Below are 22317 nucleotides of genomic sequence, written 5' to 3'. Positions count from 1 at the left end.
GCAGCTCTGGGATCTTACATGAATGTTATGTCTTGTGAAATATTCTAAATGTCTTGTGAAATATTCGAATACTCCTTGTTCTTCTCTTTAATTAACTTCTCTTGTACCAGAAGTTATTTGTTCTACTGAAATATATGGGAATGTGCTAGCCTGGCACTTCTGAATTATTGCTCTCACCTCACAATCTGTTTTTCACAAAGTGCACTATTCAAATTTGCTTTCTAGCACTAGATGAGAGATCATTAACCTGCCCTATTGAAAGCAGGCATACCGGTATAGAGAGCAAGAGCTCATAAGAGCTGCGCTGCTCGGTAACAGGATGAAAAATACCATAAAACTCAGTCTCAGCGTTAATACACAGGCCAAGTAGAACAACAACGGATGGAGATGAATCAATGCATAATGAGGCCGTGCCCTGTGGCAAAGCCGGAGCTCTGAGCAGACGCACGCTAAGCTCGGTGCCTAGCGGTAGTGCTGGGTGCTGCGGAGTTCGTGCCTTTAACGGCTCGTGAGGGATAAACATTCCCATACAGCTCGGTGCTGGCAGTAAGGAAAAATGGATGCTTGGCCGCTTAGGTAGCACACAGCTAAACCGGAGGGGAGAAGAGGCGGTGCAGCTTGCAGATCCAATCTCGAACTAGAAGCCGCGAAGCGGCTGTGCCAGCGGCACCCGGACTCCCGGTGCTCAGCCCCCAGAACGGCGCGCCCCAGCCCGAGCCCGGTGTCTGGGCTCCCCAGCACCGCACCTCCGTAGGGCGCAGCGCGGGCAGAGCCTCGGGAAGAGGCCGTGCCCGCGGCCCTTCTGCAGGGCCGAGCGCCGAGCGCGTGTCGGCTCACGGCAGACCGCGGTCTTCCCGGGGACGGGCGCAGAAGCAGGGCGCCACTTCTCCGCTCCGCTCGCGGGGTACCGCGCGAGGCCCGCGCCGCCCGGCCCGTGCCCTCTCTCCGCCGGGCAGGTGACGGCCGCCGGGGCCGCGCCGGGCGCGAAGCTCCCCTCGGCGTCCCCCCGAGATTTGGGAGCCCCGACGGGGCCGGACGCGGCGGCCGAGCGCCACCGGACTCTTTGCCGCGCGGCGGCCGCTCGCCCCCTCCCCGCGCGCTGCTTGGCGGAGGGAGACGGCGCGTGGCGCCGGTCGCCATGGCAGTGGGCTGCGTGGGCGGAGTGGTCGGGGCCGCAGCGCGGCGGTGAGCGAGCGCGGGAGGGAGGGAGCGCGCGCCCCCGGCCCTCCCCCGCCCCGCGGTGTTTGCGTCGCGCTGCAGCGGCGGAGCGGCCCCCGGCGCGGCCCGGCCGAGGGGCGCGGACCTACCGCGCTGAGGGAAGAGCCCCGCGCTGCCCCCGCCGCGCGCCATGGGCGGCCCGTAGGGCGTCGGAGCGGGCTCGGCGGCGGCGGCGCTGCGCGGCGGCCATGGCGGTGGCGGTGGAGACGCGGCCGGAGCTGGTGGGAAAGCGGTTCCTGTGCGTCGGCGGCGGCGGCGAGGAGCCGGCGGAGAGCGGGCGCTGGCGGGCCGGGGTGATCCGCGCCGTCTCGCAGCGGGACTCGCACAGCCCCGACCTGGCGGTAAGCGGGGCCGCGGGGCAGAGGCGGGGGGCGACGGCGGCGGGGGGCGGCCGAGCCGGGCCCGGCGTGACACAGCCCCGCGGCGGGAGGGCGGGCGGCGCCGGGCCCCGCGGGGCGCTCGGGGGCCGGGGCCGGGAGCTCAGCACGGGGCCCGGCCAGGCCGAGGGGACGCGGCGGCGAGAAGGGCCGCGGGAATGTCATTGTTTCCGCTCCTTTTATGTCCGCTGTCACTGCGCGCTCTGAAGCGCGGGTACGGGCGCGGGGGGCCGGGCCGCGGCGGGGGGCACGGCCGCCTTCCCCGGGGCGGCCGCGGAACGCGCGGTCGGTGAGGCGGAGCCGTGCCCTGCCGTGCCGTGCGGGCTGCGGCGCGCGGGGCCGTCTCGTTCCCTGCTTTTGTGTCTGTCGGCGCTTCTGGAAGCGCGGTTGCACGCACCGCGGCGATGTGCGGCCGAGGACGGGATCGGGGCGCTGCGTGTACCGGGGGCGGCGGGAGGCGCGGTGCTGCCGTTGGCGCGCGGCCGTCGGGCGAACGGCCCCGGGGGTTCCGCGCCGCCGCCGCCGCCGCTCCGTGTGCCCGGCGGGGCTCGCCGCGCTCCTCGGGGCTCCGGCTTCCACACGGCCCGGGCTTTGGGCTTTGTTCGGAACGCGGAATGCGTGCGACACCTGAAACGCCGCTGCTTTCCTGGTCTATACTGTGGGTTGTTTGTTGTTTCATCAGATACAACTCGCGTAGAGGTGCCGTAAGGAGGGCTGAAGCGAGGGGCGCTCAACCGGAGCGTTTCGAGACCGTGCCTCTAGCTCAGCAGGTCCCACACGCTGCCCGCTGGATGTGTGCACTTGTGTTTGGTCTTGCAAACTTTGTGGCCCGGTGTTCTCCAGTGCTCTCCCCTTACGGGCTGGTACCGGGCTTCTGCAGCATGGCAGGGCTCGGTGCGTGGCTGTCTGGTTGCCTGTTCCCTGTCCCCGAGGCAGAAGAGGTATAAATCACAAAGAGTGGAGGAAGCTGCGATGAGGCTTCTGTTAACAACAGGTAGTTTATTGGATCAGGTTGTCCTGCATAGGTAATTAATCTCTCACTAGTTGATATTTGTTAATATGAACAGCCTCTTCTCCTGCTCCCCCGTGAAGAACAGTGACATTTTTCTGTCAGGCCTGGTTCCATGTCTACTGTCTGTGAACGCTGTTCCGATTCATCCATGGCTTCTGTTTTTAGGTGGCTATCCCTGTGAGCAGCTCCAGACCCTTCTGCTGCTCATCATTGGAGTGAAGTGGTAATTCCTACCAGTAGTTTCACTGCACCCCAGGGGCTTTTTATCAGTGTACCAGTAGGCTCCTGGTCCCTCTGAACTGGATGGTCCTGATGGAATTGTACAGTGCCCATCTCCACAAGGAGGGCATTTCTGAGGTGGTTCCAAAGGATCTGGTACTGAATTACCTCTTCGTTCTGGCTTCATGAGCACTGCCTCTTGGTTAGTGCTGTGCAGAGATGGAGAGGTGATGGGGAATAGGGTGGGTGGTGTGTAAAGATGGGGCTGGGGGTGAGAGGAAGTGCTGAGAGCTAACAATAGCACAGGTTGAAGTGTCAGTATTTGGAATGGGCATATATGGACTAACAGTTCTGCAAATGTGAAGAATCTTAGGGATGTGTGGGGAAGCATGGAGGCAGCTGAGGTACTTAATGATAAATGGCCACTGGGCTTCATAGAAGCACATCTGTTGGAAACTAAGTTTTGTTGGTTGTGGTGGAACAGCCCTTTACATGTGGAGCTCCAGATCTGAATGTTGGATCACCTGCTTTGCTGGGCAGCAGGCATATGGAGAGTCCAGTTGTGATATACTAAGTTTTAGGGCTGCATTTTGACAAATAAGTACTGGAATATTTTCATAGTTGGTATTACTGTCCTAGTAGGAAGATGAAGAGAAGTCAGTTACGTGTTTTCATCTTCCCAAGATGTCTTTCCTATTCCCTGAAAGTATGTTAAATAGTTGTTCCCTTGCAATATAGCTAATAAGCAGTCTTTGGCTTAAAAAAAAAAAAAGGCATTTTACAAAGACAAATGAAACTAGAAGAATGCTAGTTTGTCTCCTCTTGTTCTATGGAAATGCTGCCTTCATCAGTTTACCTGTTGGACACTGCTATGGGGAATGTGTTATGCACTGCCTGTGAGAACTCTTGGTTCTCCTGGAGATGAGTGCTCTTGCTCCTAAATGCTGGAATCCTTCTTGCCTGGGTTCTTGCCTCTTTTTTAGTCATCCTGTGATGCTTGCAGATCTTAAAAAAAAAAAAAAAAAATACTTGCTGCGCAGGTGCAATATGCATAATTTAACCTGGGAGTTTTCTTGATGATTTTCATGGTCTGAATCACATTGTGATAGCTAGACCTCTTGATCTTCCATTCTTGAACATTACTGGTGCATGAAGAGTATTTATTTAAAAACAAACAAACAAAGAGCCACAAGCAAAGGGTTTCCTTAAATGCACATCTCTGTATGTGTATAGATACATTTCAGTATCTGCTGACAGAATTCGTAGTGCTTTTCTGCTTAAGTAACAGTGAGTGTTATTGGAGGTAGCCAGGAATTGTATTTCTCTTTACTACTAACTGCCTGGAAAAGCCTGTGTGCTGCTCTGATGGCAGCGATAAGCCAGAGAAGAGAAAGAGCCGGCCAGGAGGAAGGAGGAGGGGAGGTGCCATACGATCCCCTGCTCTCTGCTGTCCTGCAGGGGTTGCTTTCTGGAGCACAGGTTGGAAAATGCCTATTGGGGGACTACTGCCAAGATTTGACGTGGTCATGGCAGAGAAAATTTCCAATATTGCACTTAAAAAGTGTTAGTTTAGTGGAGTATGTGTGTATATATACTCCCATTTTAAATCAGTTGAATTATTTTACTTATTGGAGCTACTTCAGAGTTTGCAGCTGTATATTGAATATACTCACATATCCTGCTGTCTGCTCTCTACTATGAGAGAATGGAGGTAGGCTTTTAATATATAATATGCAGTCCTTTATATAAAAATATAACGTTGTGATAATTCCATATGCTTTTATTACTGTGTCAGTTCTGCTGCCGTGATGTCTACACATAGGAAGACAAAATTGAGTACTTCAGGAGTTCTCACTGTCTTCTGGCAGAGGTACCCTATGACAGGGTCAGGTATTGTTGTGAAACTAACATTTGGGGATTGGAGCAGATGCCTCCTTTTTGTTTACAGCGCAGTTTATATGCGACAATGGAGGAAATGCATGAATAATTTTGATTTAACCATACTTTTGTAATATCTCAATTTGTAATTTGCTAATGAGGGATTGTTAATTCAGTCTGTCTACTGAAGCCACCTGAAGGAAATAAGGGCAGACCACGCCTTTGCCTGAATTTGCCCTCACAAGTAAGCGAGGGCAACTCACAGCGGAGATTTGATGATTGCAGTATGGCCTTGTCACACAGTCACAGAACTGTGCTTCTGTGTGTTATGCTTCTTTTCTGCCATTCATTGATGTTAGTGCCATGTTTTGCGCGTTCCCTGTTTTCCTTTCACTAAGCTACTATTTAAGGAGAAACTGGATGTATTATTATTTTTATGTTTGAGCTATTCAATTTAAAGATGAAATATTTTTATTGTTCCCTGTTTTAGAATTATATGCTTAGCAGCTTTTACTTGTTAACCTTGTAATATACTGAAGGATGCAGAAACATCTTCAAAAAATATTCTACAGAGTAAATAAAGAAACGTGCTTTAATGTATTTGTGCATAGCTTGGCAGTGGTTAGGGGGATTTAAAAATACTGCGTGTTTCTCTGCTAGCATCTGGGGTAAAGATGAAGAGCAAGTTGTTGGTGAGAAGCTTGTCACGTTATTTACTCCAGCTCTGGGAGACGATGCGAAAAACATGCCAGGGTTTATCACATCACTGCTGCCTCTGGATCCAGACAAGGGATATTGTTGCAGGATGTGTGTTGCGTGAGTTCTGAATTTGGTTTGGAATGAGAGGGAGGGGGGGAAAAAAAAAAAAAAGTAACAGCAGGGATTTAGATGATTTTCAGTTGTTTCTACTGTTCTGGGTGAGTCCTGAAGCCAAGCAGAGCCTTGTACACTATGATGCATATCGGCTCGGCAATCTTTTCTTGGCTCAGCAGTAAAGAAAACTTCCTATTTCCTCTCTGTGTTTCCAGTAAGATTGAGTTTGTCATCCTGTGTCTGTGAATGTCACCTCATCTGTCTCCCAGAGTCAGTGCAGTTGGTATCCAGTTTCCTAGTAACCTCACAAAAAGATCAAATGCAGGAGCACTCCTGTGAAGCCAGCTGCGGGGCTCTGCGCTTTGTGCTGTCTGTGCCTCTCCTGCTCTTTGCTTTTGTACTCATCGGCTTTGGAATGTGGAAACCAACAGATAAATAAACCAGTGCTGATGGATTTTGAGGGTTTCTTTGAATATCAAGACTGCAAACAGAATTTAGGTGCCCTAATCTAGGGAAGAGGTTAATTAATTGGTTTGATTATTAATTTAGTTTCTCAGTAAGTGGTGATGGATGAGATACAGGAAAAGGAAAGTTTATTCCTGTACTCAAATCTTTTTTAGGAGGCATTCAGAGAGATGCATTGGGTATTTTGTTCATCCAGAAAGTAGTCATCTTACAAATAATGTATTATTCCTCATTCACATTACAGATTTTTTAATTCCGGAACTTCACAGGAGCCTTTGGATGGCTGTTAGAAGGGCTGATGCACAGCCATCTTAGGGCTTTTACAAATGAGTAGTCACTCTGTAAGGAGCCATTCGTTCTGTGCAGATGCCAAGATCTCAAAACCTGCTAGAGAGCAGCAGGACTTTCATGGCAAATTAAGTGATGGGAAAGTGGTATTTCTAAATTTGTGCAAAAGTAAGCTCAGCTGCTTTGCAGTCCTGCTGTTGATGCTTACCTGCAGAGATGCTTACCTCCCCCAGCGCTCCTGAAGCTCTGCTAGGATCAGAGTTGAGCTTCCATTTCAGTAGGACTTCTCCTTCTTCTGGGAGAAGGTCATTGTTGATTGCCTAATAACTTTGCCTGAAGTTGATAGCAAGAAGGCTGTCTTGGAAGAGACATACTGTCATAATGTGATTTTTTTAATTTAATTTTATTTTTTTGCCCAGTTTCAAACTATGAGCACTGATTGTTGCTGCTGCAGTGATTTCCATCCTAGCTTTCCACGATAGGAGCTCAGGCATGTTCTGCATGGATATGTGTGATCCATCTGATCCTTCTGGAGATTACTGTGTTCATGGCTGAATGGAAGCCAGCTTGCTTCATCGTATTGACGTATTCAGAAAGTTACTGTCCTTAATTGATGTGTTATTCTCACATACCACTTATTTTCACTTCATATGGTGGAGTAAGAGCTGGGGAACAAGAAGAACCTCAGAGATCTTGCTGTGTTTTGCTTTGTGGCCTTACTTGGAATATATATGTGTATATATGTGTGTGTGTGTGTGTGTGTGTGTGTATATGTATTTGTTACTACTTTTCAGAATTAAGTGGAATGGAGAAACCTGACTACTTATTTGGGAGCTGCCTGTGTGCATATAGAAACTGATGTTGGTCTATATGGTGCTTCCTGGACACAAGAGCTGCAGGATAAACATTAAGGCCTCTAGCTCTACTCTACCATAGCAACATTTTTAGGCATTTTGGAGACTGTGGTTCCACAGACATTTCTCTTGGTGGCACTGCTGGCTTAATTTTTAACCCTGAACAGTTTCCTGATCGGTTCACCGTATGGCATGCCAGGCGGTGTTGCTGAGGCTGAGGAGGTGGTATGGGATCACCTGGAGGCTGGGGCAGGAGCAGCTGAAGCTGGCTCCAAGAGAAGTGTTGTTGGACCCATGGCTTATTGAGGTGGTTGAAAGCTAGCTTAAACACCTTCGTGAGCATTGCAGTAGCTGCTAGATGCCCTAACCTGCTCAGCTCTCATGCAGGGGTTTTGTGCTGCAGATAGATGAATGATATTTTTTCATACTGAATGATCAATTATTTTGCTTGAATAAGGAAATATATGTTCAAGATAGCCTGTCACATGATCATCCACTGTCTGTTGACGCTACACTTATTTGCAAAGGCAAGTTCTGGAAAAAGAGATATGCAACACAGTACTTAGAAGGGAAACATAAGCCCATCCATGTGTTAAAATGCTCACACCTCTGATGCCTGAAGTACAATGCTGCATATAACATTTGTGCATAAATGTTATCTCTGTGCACGTTCGGACCAGCAGTGTATTTGCTGTAGATGTTGCGATGACTGCTGCTAGGCTTTGCTGCCAGTGATGTTGCTGTGTGCGACGGCTCATGTAGGCACTGCTGGCCAAGGAGTTCAGTTGGCTCGCCAGGTTTCTCTTTCTTGCTAACTGAGCGGGGCTGTTTAATACAGTGATCCTTTAAAATCTGGAGTTGCTCTGCAATAGAGAGACGGCTTGCTGAGTCGTTGCCAGGTGGCCCAAGACAAATCTCCTTAGTCCTGCACGTCTGGTGAGGAAGGAAGAGAAAGCTGTATGTTGGAGGAACATTGGCAGGAGGGGGTTTACTTTGAAGCAGTCCTCCAGCGTATTTCCTTCCTTCTTGTTGTTCTTGGCTTCTCTTCTTTCCTGAAATACAGAACTTACTAAACTTCACAAATAAAGAAAACAACCCCAGCTGATTATCAAACAGACAAATGAATCGGCACAATCTTAGGAAATGCATAATGCTGAACTGCTCAGTTCCTCTAGAAAGTCCTTTGGAGTTCTTTGCCTGGAGTTTGTCATCAATCTATAATTCTTTCTGAAGCAGAACTGGAAGGTTTTCATTGCGCAGCCTTGGTCAGCCTTGGCAGCTTAATCATGAGAGGCAGGAGGGAGTGGATGTTTGGGGTGCGTGGTTCATGGGGAAGAGCTCCATGACTGCTGGGCTTCGGGCTCGCAGTGATCTGCAAAGAATTAGAAGCTAGTGGGGGTGTACTACCAGTATTTCAGTCAAATACAGAAGTTGGTGTGTTGGAAGACTGAATTAGAACCACATCACATGATCCTTCAGGCTGCCACTGTCACGCTTAGCTCTCCTGTCTCTACAGTTCTGCTACGTCCTGACTATTCTAGTTGCAGCGATGGGCAGCTTCATCCAGCAGGGTCTTTGGGTTTTACAGACCTTGCTGGATTTTTCCTAAATGAGTTTGTAGGAATCTGTTTTTTAATCTCAGTGGCATCCTGTGGCAGAGATGGCTCAGGCTCTAACTGCGCTTTCTTTGCGATATCACTTGCTGCTGTTTCATGTTCTGGTTCCTGCGTTGGGTGTACAAGTGAAGTCATCCCTTATTTGCCTTTTGCACATTGCAGATGATTCTATTAGCTCTGCTCTACCCTTCCATGCTCCCTTCCTGGTGTGTGTCAGTGTGGCAACTTTCCTTTACTGTTTCTTAACCCAGGAAACTTGGAGATATCCATTCAGTGTGTCAGTCCCAACCAGCCCTCAGTGCCTGCCCGAACCAGATTATTCTGAAGTGCAGAGTTTGTTTGCATATCTTAAATGGCTGTCTGCAGTGAGACGTGCAACTGGGTGTTATTTCCTTCCTGCAGGTTCTTTGGATAGATTTAATTTCATACTGTCAAGTTGAATTTAAATGTTTTCAGGAAATAAAGTAACATTTAAAATGAGTTTTAAATTGTAAACATTTTCTCCCCTGTAGTATATTGATGGTTTTTATTTCAGTTAAGGCAACCAAGCTGTTGCAGGTTCATTTGTGTTGGTCAAACCTAGATAATGGTGATCTATTTAATAACAGTTAAGCAGTGAGTAAAGATTAAAATATGTGAGGGGAAGGATAATGAAATATTTATGGTTTGCTGACTGTTAATCTGGGTGGTCTGTCCTAAATATATCTGATCCTCTTGTATACTGTCATATTTTAACACTGGTATATGGGTCAGAATGTGAAGTGAATATTTTTAGACAGTGTCACGACCATTTCCCAATTTGGTGGTTAACTTTTCCGTGTAATGGGTTACTTATCAACTTCTGCGTGATTTATTTGAAAAGATAATCAATTGTGGCTAATTGAAAGAAATTTCAGTATCTTTGCATGAATGGAAAATGTTTCAAGTGATTTGCTGCTTCATACTGTATTTTTCTTTCAGATATTGGTAGCCTATATTAATTTCTTCCTTTTGTTTCCTATGCGTTCTGACAAAATTTCCTTCTAGTGACAGTCAGGCCCCAAACAAGATGGATTACAACTCGAAAAATCTGGTTCTATGTTGGATTACTTGTTGGGTAACTTATTTTCTAACTCCATCAGATGTTTTTATGGTGTTTTTTTTTTTTTTTTTAAGCTGAATTTAGTCCTTTCATAAAACATGGTGCAGGTTCTTGTATTCTAACATGGATAGACTTGCCTTTCAGTTGACAGTTGGAAAAATTGCTTACTGACACTTCCTAATTCTTTTGAGCTCTGTAATAATACCTAGTCCCAGTGAAACAGGTGTGTGTCTGAATATGTTTTGGCATGTTTTTTTTCTTTATCAAAATTCTTTTGTCATTGAAGGGCTTTTCTGTTACCAAAGTTGTTTTTTAAATGTTTTCTCCTTCTGTTTGAGTGAGGCTCACATCTTGATAACATGGCAGCACAGCTCACCAACTGGTTTCAGATGTGGTACGTGGAATAGAAGTTGAGGCCACATGTTACTTTTCTGATAAAATAATGAGCAATAAAAAGCTAAGTATGGCAGTTTGTATCTGAACGTAATGGAGTTCTGCAGCTGCTGCTGTTGATTTGGATGGAGTTGATATCTCTAGGGAGTTCTTGGGTCAGCTGGCTGGGGAAAAGGACAGCACTCCATAGCTTTTTTGCAGTTGTGCTTCACGTTATAGCAGTCTGACTGGTTCCAGGTGCCTCGTACTTGTGAGGTCAAGAATGTTCACTGATGTATTTGCAAAAGCTTGCTACTTGAAAGGAAATAAGTATGAGTTGTATCTCAGTGTTCTTCCTTCTCTTCTTAAAGAAGAGGTCTGCCTTGGAGAGGAGCTCAGCATGCCTGCTCTTAAGAAGTGTGCCTTCAGCTGAGCAGAGGGCAATGCAGAGGGGTACAGAATGGCCGTTAGGGGTTTAAAGACTGAGTTGGGCAGCATTTGGAGAGATGGGGAAGAAAGAATTGGAATTGTTAGTATTTGTGCTGAGAACCTTTTGTTAGAGACACTGACTACTCCTGCGGAAGGTGCGGACTACCTGCGGGCAGTGGGGAAGCAGCATGCAGCCCACTCTGAGTTTGTGCTTCTTGCTGACTGGCCTTGCGGCTGATTTTTAACTAAGGCTGCAATTGGATTGTGTTAGTTATGAGAGCTCCAAAAGGCAGGTAGCCTTGATGAGGATTAGTTTATCAGATGTCTGGTAGAGTGCAAACTGACTGCAGCTTTATCCACCCTCTGGCTATTCAGAATCTCTAGAGGGTGAGCTTATTGTCTGAATCCATAGACCAACAGAATTAACCTTTTCTTTCAGTTTTTTTTCTCTGAGCTGGGAAAAGAATGATGTCTAATTTAAATATGCAAGTGTGGTACTGAAAGCTACTTTTAATTAATACCAAGTGCTTTCTTCACCACATTGCTGCCAGCATCGCCCACAGCCTGTACACTTCTTTTGTAGCCTGGCAGTGGAGGGTGGGCAGTGCAGTTTTTGGAGCCACAGGCAGCAGCAGCGTCCTCACCACCAGCACAGGACATATCTGCACGTGGTCACATCTGAGTATCTTGCTACAGAACTTAACAATTGCTGCTGTAATTCTTGTGCAATAGTGCACGCAGAACTTCACCTGTGCTGTGTTTTGCTGGTATTGTTGGTTGGGAAAAGAGAGCTAGGGTTGTGGGTTCTGTGGTTATGGCATTGTAGTGGTGAAGGCTCTTGTGGTGCACACTGAGGATGGACTAAGGGCAGTGCGTGCAGTTACATTGTGCTTGGAAACGTTTTTCTGTTTCTCCATTGTTTTTTTCTGTATAGAATCATGGAATGGCTTGGGTTGGGAGGGACCCCAAGAATCATCAAGTTCCAATTCCCCTGCCTGTATAGGACTTTAAACTTTTTCCCAACCCGTCATTAATGTCGTTTAAAATGGAAAATACTTGTTCAAATACTGTAGTGAGAGATTTTACAACCAGTCTGGGGGAGAATGAAATCCCCCTTCAGTGGAGTCACGCCAAGTGACTTAACAGTGTGAAGGGTGGGTAGCCACCGGGACTGGCTTCAACTCTGTGTCTGTAACTTCCAGCATGTGTGCACTGTGGGAGATAGATTCCTGAGGAAAAAGCCATATAGCAGAAAGTGTTCTAAATGTTACCAAAAAAACGAATGACAAAGAAATCTTCAAACCTTCCCGTAGAGCGGTTAATGGAATTGCACTTCCAACTCAAAGGCATTGTGAAGATGCTTCAAAACGAGTGCCATAAAATAACATTCATGTGCGCCTTGCTGTGCTCTGTGTTTTTCTTACCTTCTAATGTTAATAATAGCAAACCTCCAAGATAGTTAGCATAAGAACGTTGGCAATAGCAAGTGTTATGCAGGGAATATGATGTCTTACTGTCATGTAAGCATAAATGTGAGAAGATTAGACTGCTTTCCTTCTGGATGTGTGAGTCAAAATTATTGATATTACTTTTGATCTTCTATCATCCAAGCAAAACACTCCGTCTGATGTTGTCCTGGGCCTGTTCAGCGTTTTCTGTTCTCTCTATACGCAACTGATGAGCAGTACTGTAATTCCTCTGTGGCTCGAATCTCTTTACTGCATCTTTTTACGGTCAAAACGTTTCAGGTTTCTCAGGCATCCTCACAGTGGAAGGCCCCCAGGAAACCTCCCTTCTCTCAGGCAGTAAGGTATTATTTACAACTAGTTACTTCCATTTTTAATGTGAAGCCTAAAGCTACTGAGGCCGTTGGTCGTTTGTGTTAACAAAGACATGAAGGGTACTGCTGTTAGCAGTAGATGATTGCGCCGGTCTGCCGGCTCTTGGGCTCTGTAGGTAATAAATAGAGCAAAGATTTAGTGGAGGGCTGTGATTTTTGTTTTCAGTGATCTGAAAGATTGGGGATGGTTAACTTAAACGGCTTTGTGTGAGTGTGATTTTGTTTGTCTGAAGGTAAGACTGAGATGTTCTAGGGTAAACAGGCTGTGAATCACATGATAAACCTCTGCCAAGTCACTGTGCTGGAACTGCTGAGATTACCATTTCTGTGTATTTCTGGGTCCATGCAGCTCTGTTTGCTTTGCAGGACTCTTTGACCAAGACCACGCTGTGGTAGGTGCTGTGTAAACACAGAACTATAATCATCTGAGCCTCGGAGTTTACAATCCACGAGGAGAGGGAGCTGGAATGAGGACATCACAATGTGTTGTTTGTGTACCGCTGGTGAGCCTTTGGGAAACCTTGTGACAGAAGAGATGTGAAAGAGGTTTTTGAAAGTAACTCGAGGACTGTTTCTTGGTTATGTTTGTCAAACATAAAGGACAGCCAGGAATGAAACTCTAAGGTGTTTCTTTTTTAAAGCAGCCAGTGACAGAGATTTTGATCCAAGGTGGATCAGAAGCAGGACTTGGCACCGTGCAGCCGAGTCTCCGAAAGTTACGTTGATAGAGAAAGAAGGCAAAATGAGGAACATAAGACCAATTGCTATCACTGCAATAAGCTATGCAATACAGAATGACTTGTGTAGAAGCATTTGTGAACGGGTGTGTTGAGCTGGATTCTCTGAAGTCCAAAGGGAAAAAATGGTGTAATAAGCGAGGTATGAACCTAGGTAAGGCTGAAATACAGGTCTGAGTGTAAGGACCGTGGAGGAGTTGATAGAAACAATGCTGAAATGAACACTGAAAGCTCTGTTTTAGCCACATGTTGCTTGAGGGTGCAAACTATGCAAGTTAGTATCAGTGAGTGAGATTGACTGGTTTCTGTGACCCTAGCCATAGGGTTGTGCTAAGTAGTCTGATTCAGCTCCTATTTTAACATAGGTCTAGATTTCTTTTTTTCTCCTTGTGCAGGGAAAGTATTTTTTATCTCCACCATGCATCTTCTGTTTCTGTGCTATGAATCTGGGAAGTTGTTCTTGAAATGGATTGCACTGGTGATTTTCAGTTCTGTGTGCAGGACATTTGTGGTTTAGGAAATTGAGTAGTAAGTGGGACCAAGGTATTTTCATAGTATTTTTAGTAGAAGTTTAAATGATTACTAGTCTCAGAAAGCTTGAATGCTCACAGTGACTCTGTAAGCTGGCAGTCACTGATGTTTTGATGGCAAGGATTGGTGGCAACTTGAGTTATCAGTAGGCTTATTTGTATACTAGTTGGTTTGTATGTTTTGTTTTATGTTATGGATGTGGCTAATGACTTCTTGATTTTCACTTTGTTGTAGAGGTTTAAACAATTGGGAGTGGCACAAGAGTTGAGCAATGGTCAAAGGAGCATGGATTGCCTAAGCACATAATAACAGTTGAGTTCCTTTTACTGTGAGGAGCTGACTAATTTGTCAAGATGTCAAATTGGTCACAAGCCAAGCTCATCACTTCTGTGGTTGCGTCAAGAAAGACAGAAGAAATGCTCCATATGTTCTGATTGGTATTCGTTCAGTTTTGCCTAACAAAATTTTAGGTGTTAAGTAGGGTTTGTGAGACCTTCCTGTTTTAACATCTCCAACCTGCTGATGAAATCTGGACCACCCTATCGTCAGATATCCTCGTGATTTACTTCTTACTTCTTCCACAGGAGGACAGCTTTACAGAGTTGCCAGGGGAGTTAAAACCACCAGTGTGCTTGTAATGCTCTGAGGCTTTATGCCTCTTGAATTAAGAGCGAAGGATTATCCTCATTTGGTAGATTTGGAGCTTCTATGAATATTTTATATTGACCAAGTTGTTGGAACACTTAGCTGTGTGAACATATTGGTTTAGTTTAACGGGGAAAGAGGAGGTGGAGGTGTCTGGGGAAAATAGGCAGGAACAGAAAGAATTTCGTCTTGGCAGAGAATGCGAGCGCTGTTAAGCTGTCCTCCCTTGTTTTTTTTTCCCTTTGCTTTATTTTTTTTTTTCCCTTTGGCTTCTTTGTTTTTAAGCCTACAGGACTGGTGTTGTTGAGAAGAACCAAAGCTGGGTACGTGGAAGAAGAGTATTTTTTCCATTTTCAACTCCTACTCACAAGAGTGGGCTGTAATAATTTAAGGATCCAGACTGAGATGTAGGAGTCCTGAAAATGGGGTGTGCCTGAAAAACCAAGATAGCCTCAGGTATCATCGTGAGATGGTAAAGTAGACATTCTCTAGACTTATTTTATCTCTTCCAAAGTAAAAGTAGGAAATCAGTTTGTTCACAGGTTCCTAAAAAGATTATCTGAACTATCAAATGTGGTGAACAGGGCAGTTCCCACTTGATGAAGGACAGTAGTGCAGCGTGTCATAGAGTTCTGTCAAGGAACATGACTGAGGACTGCATGGGTGAGCAGATTCTGTAGCAGTGCCTGAGTCCTCAGAGGTGGGTGTGATCCATCAGTGGGAGAGAAAGCCAACTGCAGCTAAATCCAAATTCTATCTTCAGTTCATTGCTCAGAGAATCTATGAGATTTTTCTACCTTACCCTTCTCTGATGAGAGGAAATGTGCCTTTGTAGGGAAACACTTTTATGGGCTGAACTGAGTGTAGCTTTCCTTCCCTCTGTTTACGTTGTAGGCTGTCTGATAAAAGGACAGATGAGAAGTGAGATCTAAATTTGGAAAAGTGTGAAAAAAAACAGTGCTCCTTGAAAGACAGACATTATTTTCTAATCTTATTAGTGTGCAGACAAGCCCCATTTCAAAGGTAGAGAAACTATTGAAAGGTGGTTTGGTATAGTTGAATGATGAAAAGCTAGTCCAGTCTTTCCCCTTAAGTCCTTTGTATTTGAAAGTAATAGAGCTGAGCGGGTGGGAAGAGGGAGTGAAAGAAGTGCCAAAGGAAGTTTATCTTCTGGGAAAAGAAAAGTCGCGTAGTTTTACTTTTGGAACACAAAGAGGTGAATAGAGGGGAGTGAAATAATTGGGGTTGTGGCACTTCATATCTACACAGATTGTGGTTTTTGGTATCTGATGCAGTTAGTCCACTGCTCTCATTCTTGGAATACATTTTTTAGGTTTCCCCTGTGGATTAGGGCAAAGAGAGCAGAGATGATTATTTTCTGAGCGATGTCCTGCTCTGGCAGCTGGATATTTCTGTCTTTATAAATGTCACCTTAATGAGCTCTACTATTACAGCGACTGCTTAGCTTCCACAAGGCGTGGAGTGCCCTGGATGAGGGACGCTGCGTTCTGGATGGAGCAGGTGCGAGATCCCAGGATTTTGGTGTCTGTGTCGTGGAATGTGTTTACTGTGGTGGCATTGGATGTGTTGACGAGTCATTGTCTGGTGCTAATGTATCTGCTAAGTGTTGGGATGGGAGCCAGCTTCCTATTTTGGGTAAAAGAGAGCCTTCGAAAGCAGCACTAACAACATCAACTGATTTGTGAGCTTTGTGCTAAGTAGTCATTTCTTTATTGGCTATCAGTGCTGCTCCCAGTTAAAGCAGTTGTCGTGTGTTGACTGAAAGTTTTGACAAACCAAGTCATAGTAACTTGCAGATTTGAATCGTCAGGTGCTGCTTTTATTTTTATTTGCAGATCAGTGGGTCCAGTTTCTCTGTAATGTTTTCTTAGCTGGTCTTTGCCCACCTTTCTTCTACGCCTGGTTTTGCTAAAGTGACACTCTGGCCTAATAAATCTGTTGCCAGGTAGGAGCCCAAAGCCTTTGGTCAGATAAACGAGCTGCTGTGCTGCAGATGGAAGGCAGCTGCAGGACCCATGTAACTGACAGTTGCTGGTATAGTCTGCTCTGGTTTATTGGTGAAACTAGTATCTAGTTGTCAATGCAGCACACAACACAGTGAAGGCCTGAACCATAATAAGTGTTCAGCACTGTTGGCAAAAAAAGTAATCAATTTAGATGATCTATTAATAAGGATCTATTGAACATTTTAGACGACGAAGTTTTTGTCTATGTTGTCTTGCTGGGTTCTCAGAATATATTTAACACAAGCATATTTTCCATGAAAGGCATTCAGGCTTGATTTGAAGGAATCCATCTTCCTTTGTTAGTGATTAATCATTGGAGTTAAAATAGCTTTCTGTTTCCTATTGAGAGACACAACAGGATGAATTTCAAGCCCTGTGATCCTCTCTTACCATTCTGCTGTATGTTACCAACTCTCTGTCTAACCTTAATGTGAGTCTTGATTTTGTATGTGAGGTAAAACTTTCTGCATTAGGGATGGAAAAACCCATGAGTTCTTAGAAAGCTCTAACACTGCCCATAGGTATGCTCTCAGCAATAAGGAAATGTAGCTGGACTTTGAAAAAGAATAACCTTTTGTTAAAGTGCGGATCTTTTTAAAAGATCTTGGTGTCTTGGTGGTTATTGCCAGTGCTTGGCTTGCTGCTGAGAGACAAGTGTGCTTTGTGCTGCTGAGAACAGGTTTGCAGCCTGTTAGAAACTCAGTTCATCTGGCACTGTCTTCCTCACGCTGAAGCTCATACATTGGTAAAACGTCTTGATGAAAATGGAATGGACGTGTTTGCTATGAGATTTGCTGTTGAACAGAGTCTCTGTAATTAATTACTTGAGGATATCAATTTATTAGCTCCCTGCTAATGAAAAGCTGTCTAATGTAGCGTTAACTTTTGTCATGCAAAGATGCTTCTTAGAAGAAGCCTCTGATCCTGGCAGCTCAGACAGTATTTTCACTTGTATTCTCAACAGATGATTTATTTGGATCATGTGAATGCACCTTGCCTTCACAAACAGCAAAAAGAGATGAATCATATCCATTTTCTATGCAACGTACATAAATAGACATATAAAACTTGAGGTCGACTGACTAGGCAGGCATTTAGATGCTAACAAGAAACAAAGCCTCTTCCTGGCTTTATGCAGAAGATATAGATTTTTTTTTTTTTTTTTTAAGCATAAGCGATTTATTGGCTCTCAACATCAAGTCCTTCCATTTTGTCTTTTTCTATATTAATGTCTTAAATAAAATAAAAATCTAAAATAAACCACTTCTGGTGGTGTTTGGATGCATGGCCGCACGTCTCCACTGGGTATGTCAGAATTCCGGGTGAACATGAGGACCAAAACTGTCCTGATCCTACCAGGAGGAATTTGCAGGTGTGTTCCAGCAAACATTGGCTCATGTGCAGCAATCATAGCTTTAGTGGAAATCACCTCAGGTCCTGATGCACACAGAGCGTCTCAAGATGTTCGGTCACCCGCTGCTAGCAGCCGCCATTGCAGAACACTGCCTCTGTCCTCAGCCCAATTCCAGGCCTGCTGAGCACAGAGAGGAATAGGTATCCTCTGTCTGCCGCTAAGGCTAGATGCTGTAAATCACTGCTGTCTTCTGGTGTCTCGTGTCTGTGGCGGTGAGGCTGCTGGCTCCTGCCGCGTTCCAAGCTCGGTGGGAATGGGAAGGCTGCGGGAAAAATGTTAGCAGCATGCTTAGCTTCAAGTGTAAGGGAAAAAATAATACCATCCCAAAAGCTTTGAGAGGCTGCCAGCTTCTGTTCTAGAAAAAGAAATGGAACACTGAGCTGTGCTGCTTTCTCATGCCTGAGAAAGAAAGTTCTTTTTTTTTTTTTTTTTTCCCAGTTTATTAACATTTAATATTTTTCCAGGGTTTTTACTTTTACTCCCAGAGGTAGTGGATTGCTACATTCAAATCCCATCATAAAATAAAAGAGGCAAGTTAACACTTAAAGCACATGCAGGGTTTTTCCTGATGTGGTTATGACTCCAGTTGTGTCATCTTCCTTGTTGCACTGCTGTTGCAGTAAGCAGACCTCCCTTCTGCTGCCTGCAGCTCTTGTTGTACTGCTGTCCTGCACGGGCCTGCTGCCTTTCCTCATGTGGCTGTTGCCACTTTTATGGTTCTTACACGTTATTTCTGTATCTCCAACATGGTTTCAACATCATCTGTACAACTATATTGACTTAAAAAAATCTAAAACAAACAAAAAAAAACAAACAAACCCTAAATTAAAGATCTGCTAATGGTTCTTTATTTTCTTATTTTCTGTCCTCAAGCAAAACCCATTTGCATGGATCACCTTCTCTACTCTGAGACTGAAGACTCGGGCCAGCTGTGGTGAAATTCACCATTCTTAAAAATCTGTATTCCAAACTACAGGATAGCCATGTCACTTGGGAAAGGATAGCACAGGAGTGGTAAGGCCAACAGTGGGGTTGCCTCTGGCTGATGCTCGTCCCAATTTACACACTGATGGTTCTGATGGCAGCACAGTGGGACCCAGGCCTTCTCTCGTCTCTCCTGTGTTTGCTTTGGGCCCTTTGTCCTGTCCTTCTGGAAAACAGTAGTTATTCTATATTTCACCAAGGGACTGTGCACCTGAAGGGACAGATCAGTATGCTTTGAAATGTCTGCCCAGGGAGTGAGGAAGAAAAGCGCAATCGGCCAAACTGATTTCCTTACGTGTGAACAGAGGACTCCATCTAGACCATGAAAACAACAACAAAAATTGTTTGGAAGTAAGCAAAAGGCTCTGCCGTGCCTTGCTTATTAATACAGCATACAGTATTTATGTACTAATAAGATTTCCAGTTTCCTAAAGTGAGGTGGAGAAAAGTTGGAATGATGGCCTGACATACAGGCTGGCTCTTAAGGACTCTTTTGGAAGAAATTTAGTTTGAGATGTGTGGCTAACATTTTTCATTTGATGTTGTTGCAACCTGAAGTGTGCACTTATGCTTTAACAAATACTGTCTGTAAATTGCTTGGCACAAAGCATCCTGGTTCAGAAGAACCTACTTTAAACTGAGATTTTATCTATGAGAATTTTACTAATTTTTTTTTCCAAAGGGCTCTCTTGCAAATTGCTGCTATGTGGCTGGAGAGATGTGCTGTGTGGCCTTCATGGACAAACATGGATTTCCTATTTAAAATGAGATTTCAAGCTAAGGATGCTGAACTGCGGAGCTGCTGTCAGCATGTGTTGTACAATGGTCTCATGTGCAGCTGTGATTTAGTAAGCTGTACCAGATTTCAAGCCGTCTGCATTGCAGCCTTTTCGTTATTAATAGTTAATGATACCCTTCCCTGGCTGTAAGCAGATCCATGCCCGCAGCCCAGCACCCGGCACAGGGGGTGGGTGCATGCAGGATCCCCGCTGTGCAGCACAGCGCGTTTTGCTGAGAGTGATGTGTGTGGCTCTCAGGGTGGGAGCACTGCCTGGCTGCAGGGCATCCCTGGGCACACCCGGCATCGGCCTGCTGCTCCTACTGTGCTGGCCTTGGCCTGCTGCAGAGCCGGGTTACGGTCTCATTCGTGGTATGTCTGCAGCCAGTGCAAGGTTTCAATTAGATTTGCCTTCGGGCGGTTCTCAAGAGACGGAGGGGGAGGAGAAGGAAAGGAAGCAGAGAAATCGTTTGTGCAATTCAGAAGTCTTTGGAAAGGCTTCTGATGGGAGGAGATCTGAATTTCCAGGGTATCTCAAACTTGGAAGCCACAAATGTGGATAATACAATGTTGGAAACTACCTTTTATTTCTTGATTTGTTTTTTTCTGTCACAAAAGGAGCACCACCGACTTGATTTGTCCTCAGTTCAAGCACAGTTTGAGAGTACACCCCTAAAAAAACAACGGCTTTACTCTTGCACTTCAGAAACAAAGAAGACAACTCAACCTCAGATGGGGACAGTGAAAAACAATCTCACCGTAGGCTTTTCTCTTTTGCCACCGGAATGATGTCACCGAAACTGTTCTGCCAGTGCATTCCTTACCTCCTGCCTGCCTGTTATCTCTGCCGTTTTGAGTCCCTCCGGCTCCATCCTGCTCTGTACATATGAGCAGGCGCTCTCTCAGGGCCTGAGGGCAGGGAAGGCTTGAGCCCTTCGTACAGCAGAGAATGGGGGATATTGTCATGCCGAATGCATGACAACATAAACTATAATTGAGCCATCAATAAGGCTTTGGAAGGGGACCATTTGTAGTTTGTCCTGCAAACAGAAACGAAAGAAAAACAGCATTATGTTTGCAGCTGCAGTAGCAGTCCTACAAATTTAATTTGTATTTTCAGATGGAAAATTTTCCTAATAAATAGTGTAAAATCAACATGCGAAGAGAAGGACTTTAAAGACTATGTTAGGAACTGGTTGGCCCTAAGTGTTTTCCTCTATTTAGCATTCGTATTAGTGTTCAGACTGCTTGTGTAGTTTCGTATTTGCACTTTGAAAAATTAATTCAAGTGGAAAGAGTTTTCGTACTTGGAACAGTTTTAGTTTTTTTCCTTTCAAGATACCTTAATTCCTAAACCTTGAAGCAGTGAAAAAATCAGACTTTTCAAAAGTTAAATGTCTTTGCTGTTACTGAATTAACCATGCAGTGAGTCTGTTTGTCAAGAGTCACTCTTGGCAGACGGCCCCCGCATAGGAGGTTTGGCAAGTCTTCACCATCAGTCGTCCATAAAGGACTGAATGTGGGCTCTCACTCCATGCCTTGGTGCTGCTCGCAAGGGCATGAAGGGCATTTAGACCTGTCAGAGTGTTTTACCATGCTTGGGCAGAGTGTTGCAGTGAACTCGCTGTCCCTTGTGCCAGGAGGTTTGTTCCTAGTAGCTGCTTTGCTACGCACGTTGTTTTTTTGTGTAGCTTTATGTGGATATCCCTCTGCTGGGTGGTAGTGCACTCCCTTACATTAGAACTGAGATCTGTGTATTACAGGTGGGCCCCAGGAAGGCAACAAGATGCATGCAAAACTATTGCTTCTCCATTTTGATTAAGCTGCTCTGTGGAAGAAACACTGACTGCTGTCAGTGATCCAGAATGTTTGGGAGCCAATTAAAATCGATAAGGCACAGCCAGCTCCCTCAGCCAGCTTTATGGACTGTTCCTCTTATGGAACTGGACTCTGGGTTAGGACACTCAGAGCCTAGATGTGAATTACTAAGTTTGGAGAAGAACGTGTGCAGAAAGCAAAGAAGTCTTAGGTAGGGATGCAGGGAGTGAAAGTGAAAGAGTTGAGACAGAGTCACAGAAAGCCTGTTTGTCCCAACAAGCCTTTCCAGCCAGATGCAGCAGGGAGGCTTTCAGAAGCCTGTGATGGTGTGTAGAAGGTTTCTGAGAATGGTTGTTTCATGGCTTTAATAGATGCCATTCATAATCAATGATTGCTCTGAGGAGACAGTAATCATCTTCAACCTTATGAATTTTGTCCTGAGAACAAAGGAAGAAAAGACCTATTAATTGCAAGCTGCGCCTCGCCTTTGCTAAGGTGATGAAAACCTGATCCTCTCATGAGTGCTGGCATGTGCTTTGATGTTTCAGACACCAGTATTACAGTCTCCCTGTATTTACGATTGCAGCAAGAGTGTTTGCTTCCTACTTGTAATGCGTTAACTTGTGACATGCCCTAATCTAAAACAACTTTGTTCAGCAGCAAGACATGCAGCTGCTCTTTACTTTGAGCAGCTGTAATCAGTACCAGAGCTCTCATTATTTAGAGGTGTGGCAGAAATTCTTGTCTGATGCCATTTTTTTCTGGCTTTACCTATAGTGGTGCTTTAGTTGGCGCTCTGGCACGGCAGTGTGAGTGAGACTGGCTGTGTTTGCTGGCAGAGGGTTCGTAACCTGGGCAGTGGAAAGTCTGGGAAAATGAATGTTGGTGCATTTTGAGTGTAAAAGGGCTGAGATGAGAAAG

General features: G+C 45.4%; 1 protein-coding gene across 2 annotated transcripts in view; it reads left to right on the top strand.

Annotated features, from left to right (window-relative positions):
- The first annotated feature begins 1214 nt into the window (after window positions 1-1214).
- Window positions 1215-22317, top strand: part of JMJD1C (jumonji domain containing 1C) — a 147724-nt gene continuing 126621 nt past the window's right edge. The window contains exon 1 of one of the 2 annotated variants that reach the window (XM_085229316.1): window positions 1215-1559. In XM_085229316.1, the coding sequence (XP_085085442.1) occupies window positions 1407-1559 (153 nt within the window). In that variant the 5' untranslated portion in view covers window positions 1215-1406. The remainder of the gene's footprint in view (window positions 1560-22317) is intronic. The other variant, XM_085229317.1, reaches the window with a different exon arrangement.

The sequence above is a fragment of the Meleagris gallopavo genome, chromosome 8, assembly GCF_905368555.1.
Source record: "Meleagris gallopavo chromosome 8, MGAL_WU_HG_1.1, whole genome shotgun sequence".
Taxonomy (NCBI): Eukaryota; Metazoa; Chordata; class Aves; order Galliformes; family Phasianidae; genus Meleagris; species Meleagris gallopavo.
This window is presented reverse-complemented; position numbering and strand designations above follow the sequence as displayed.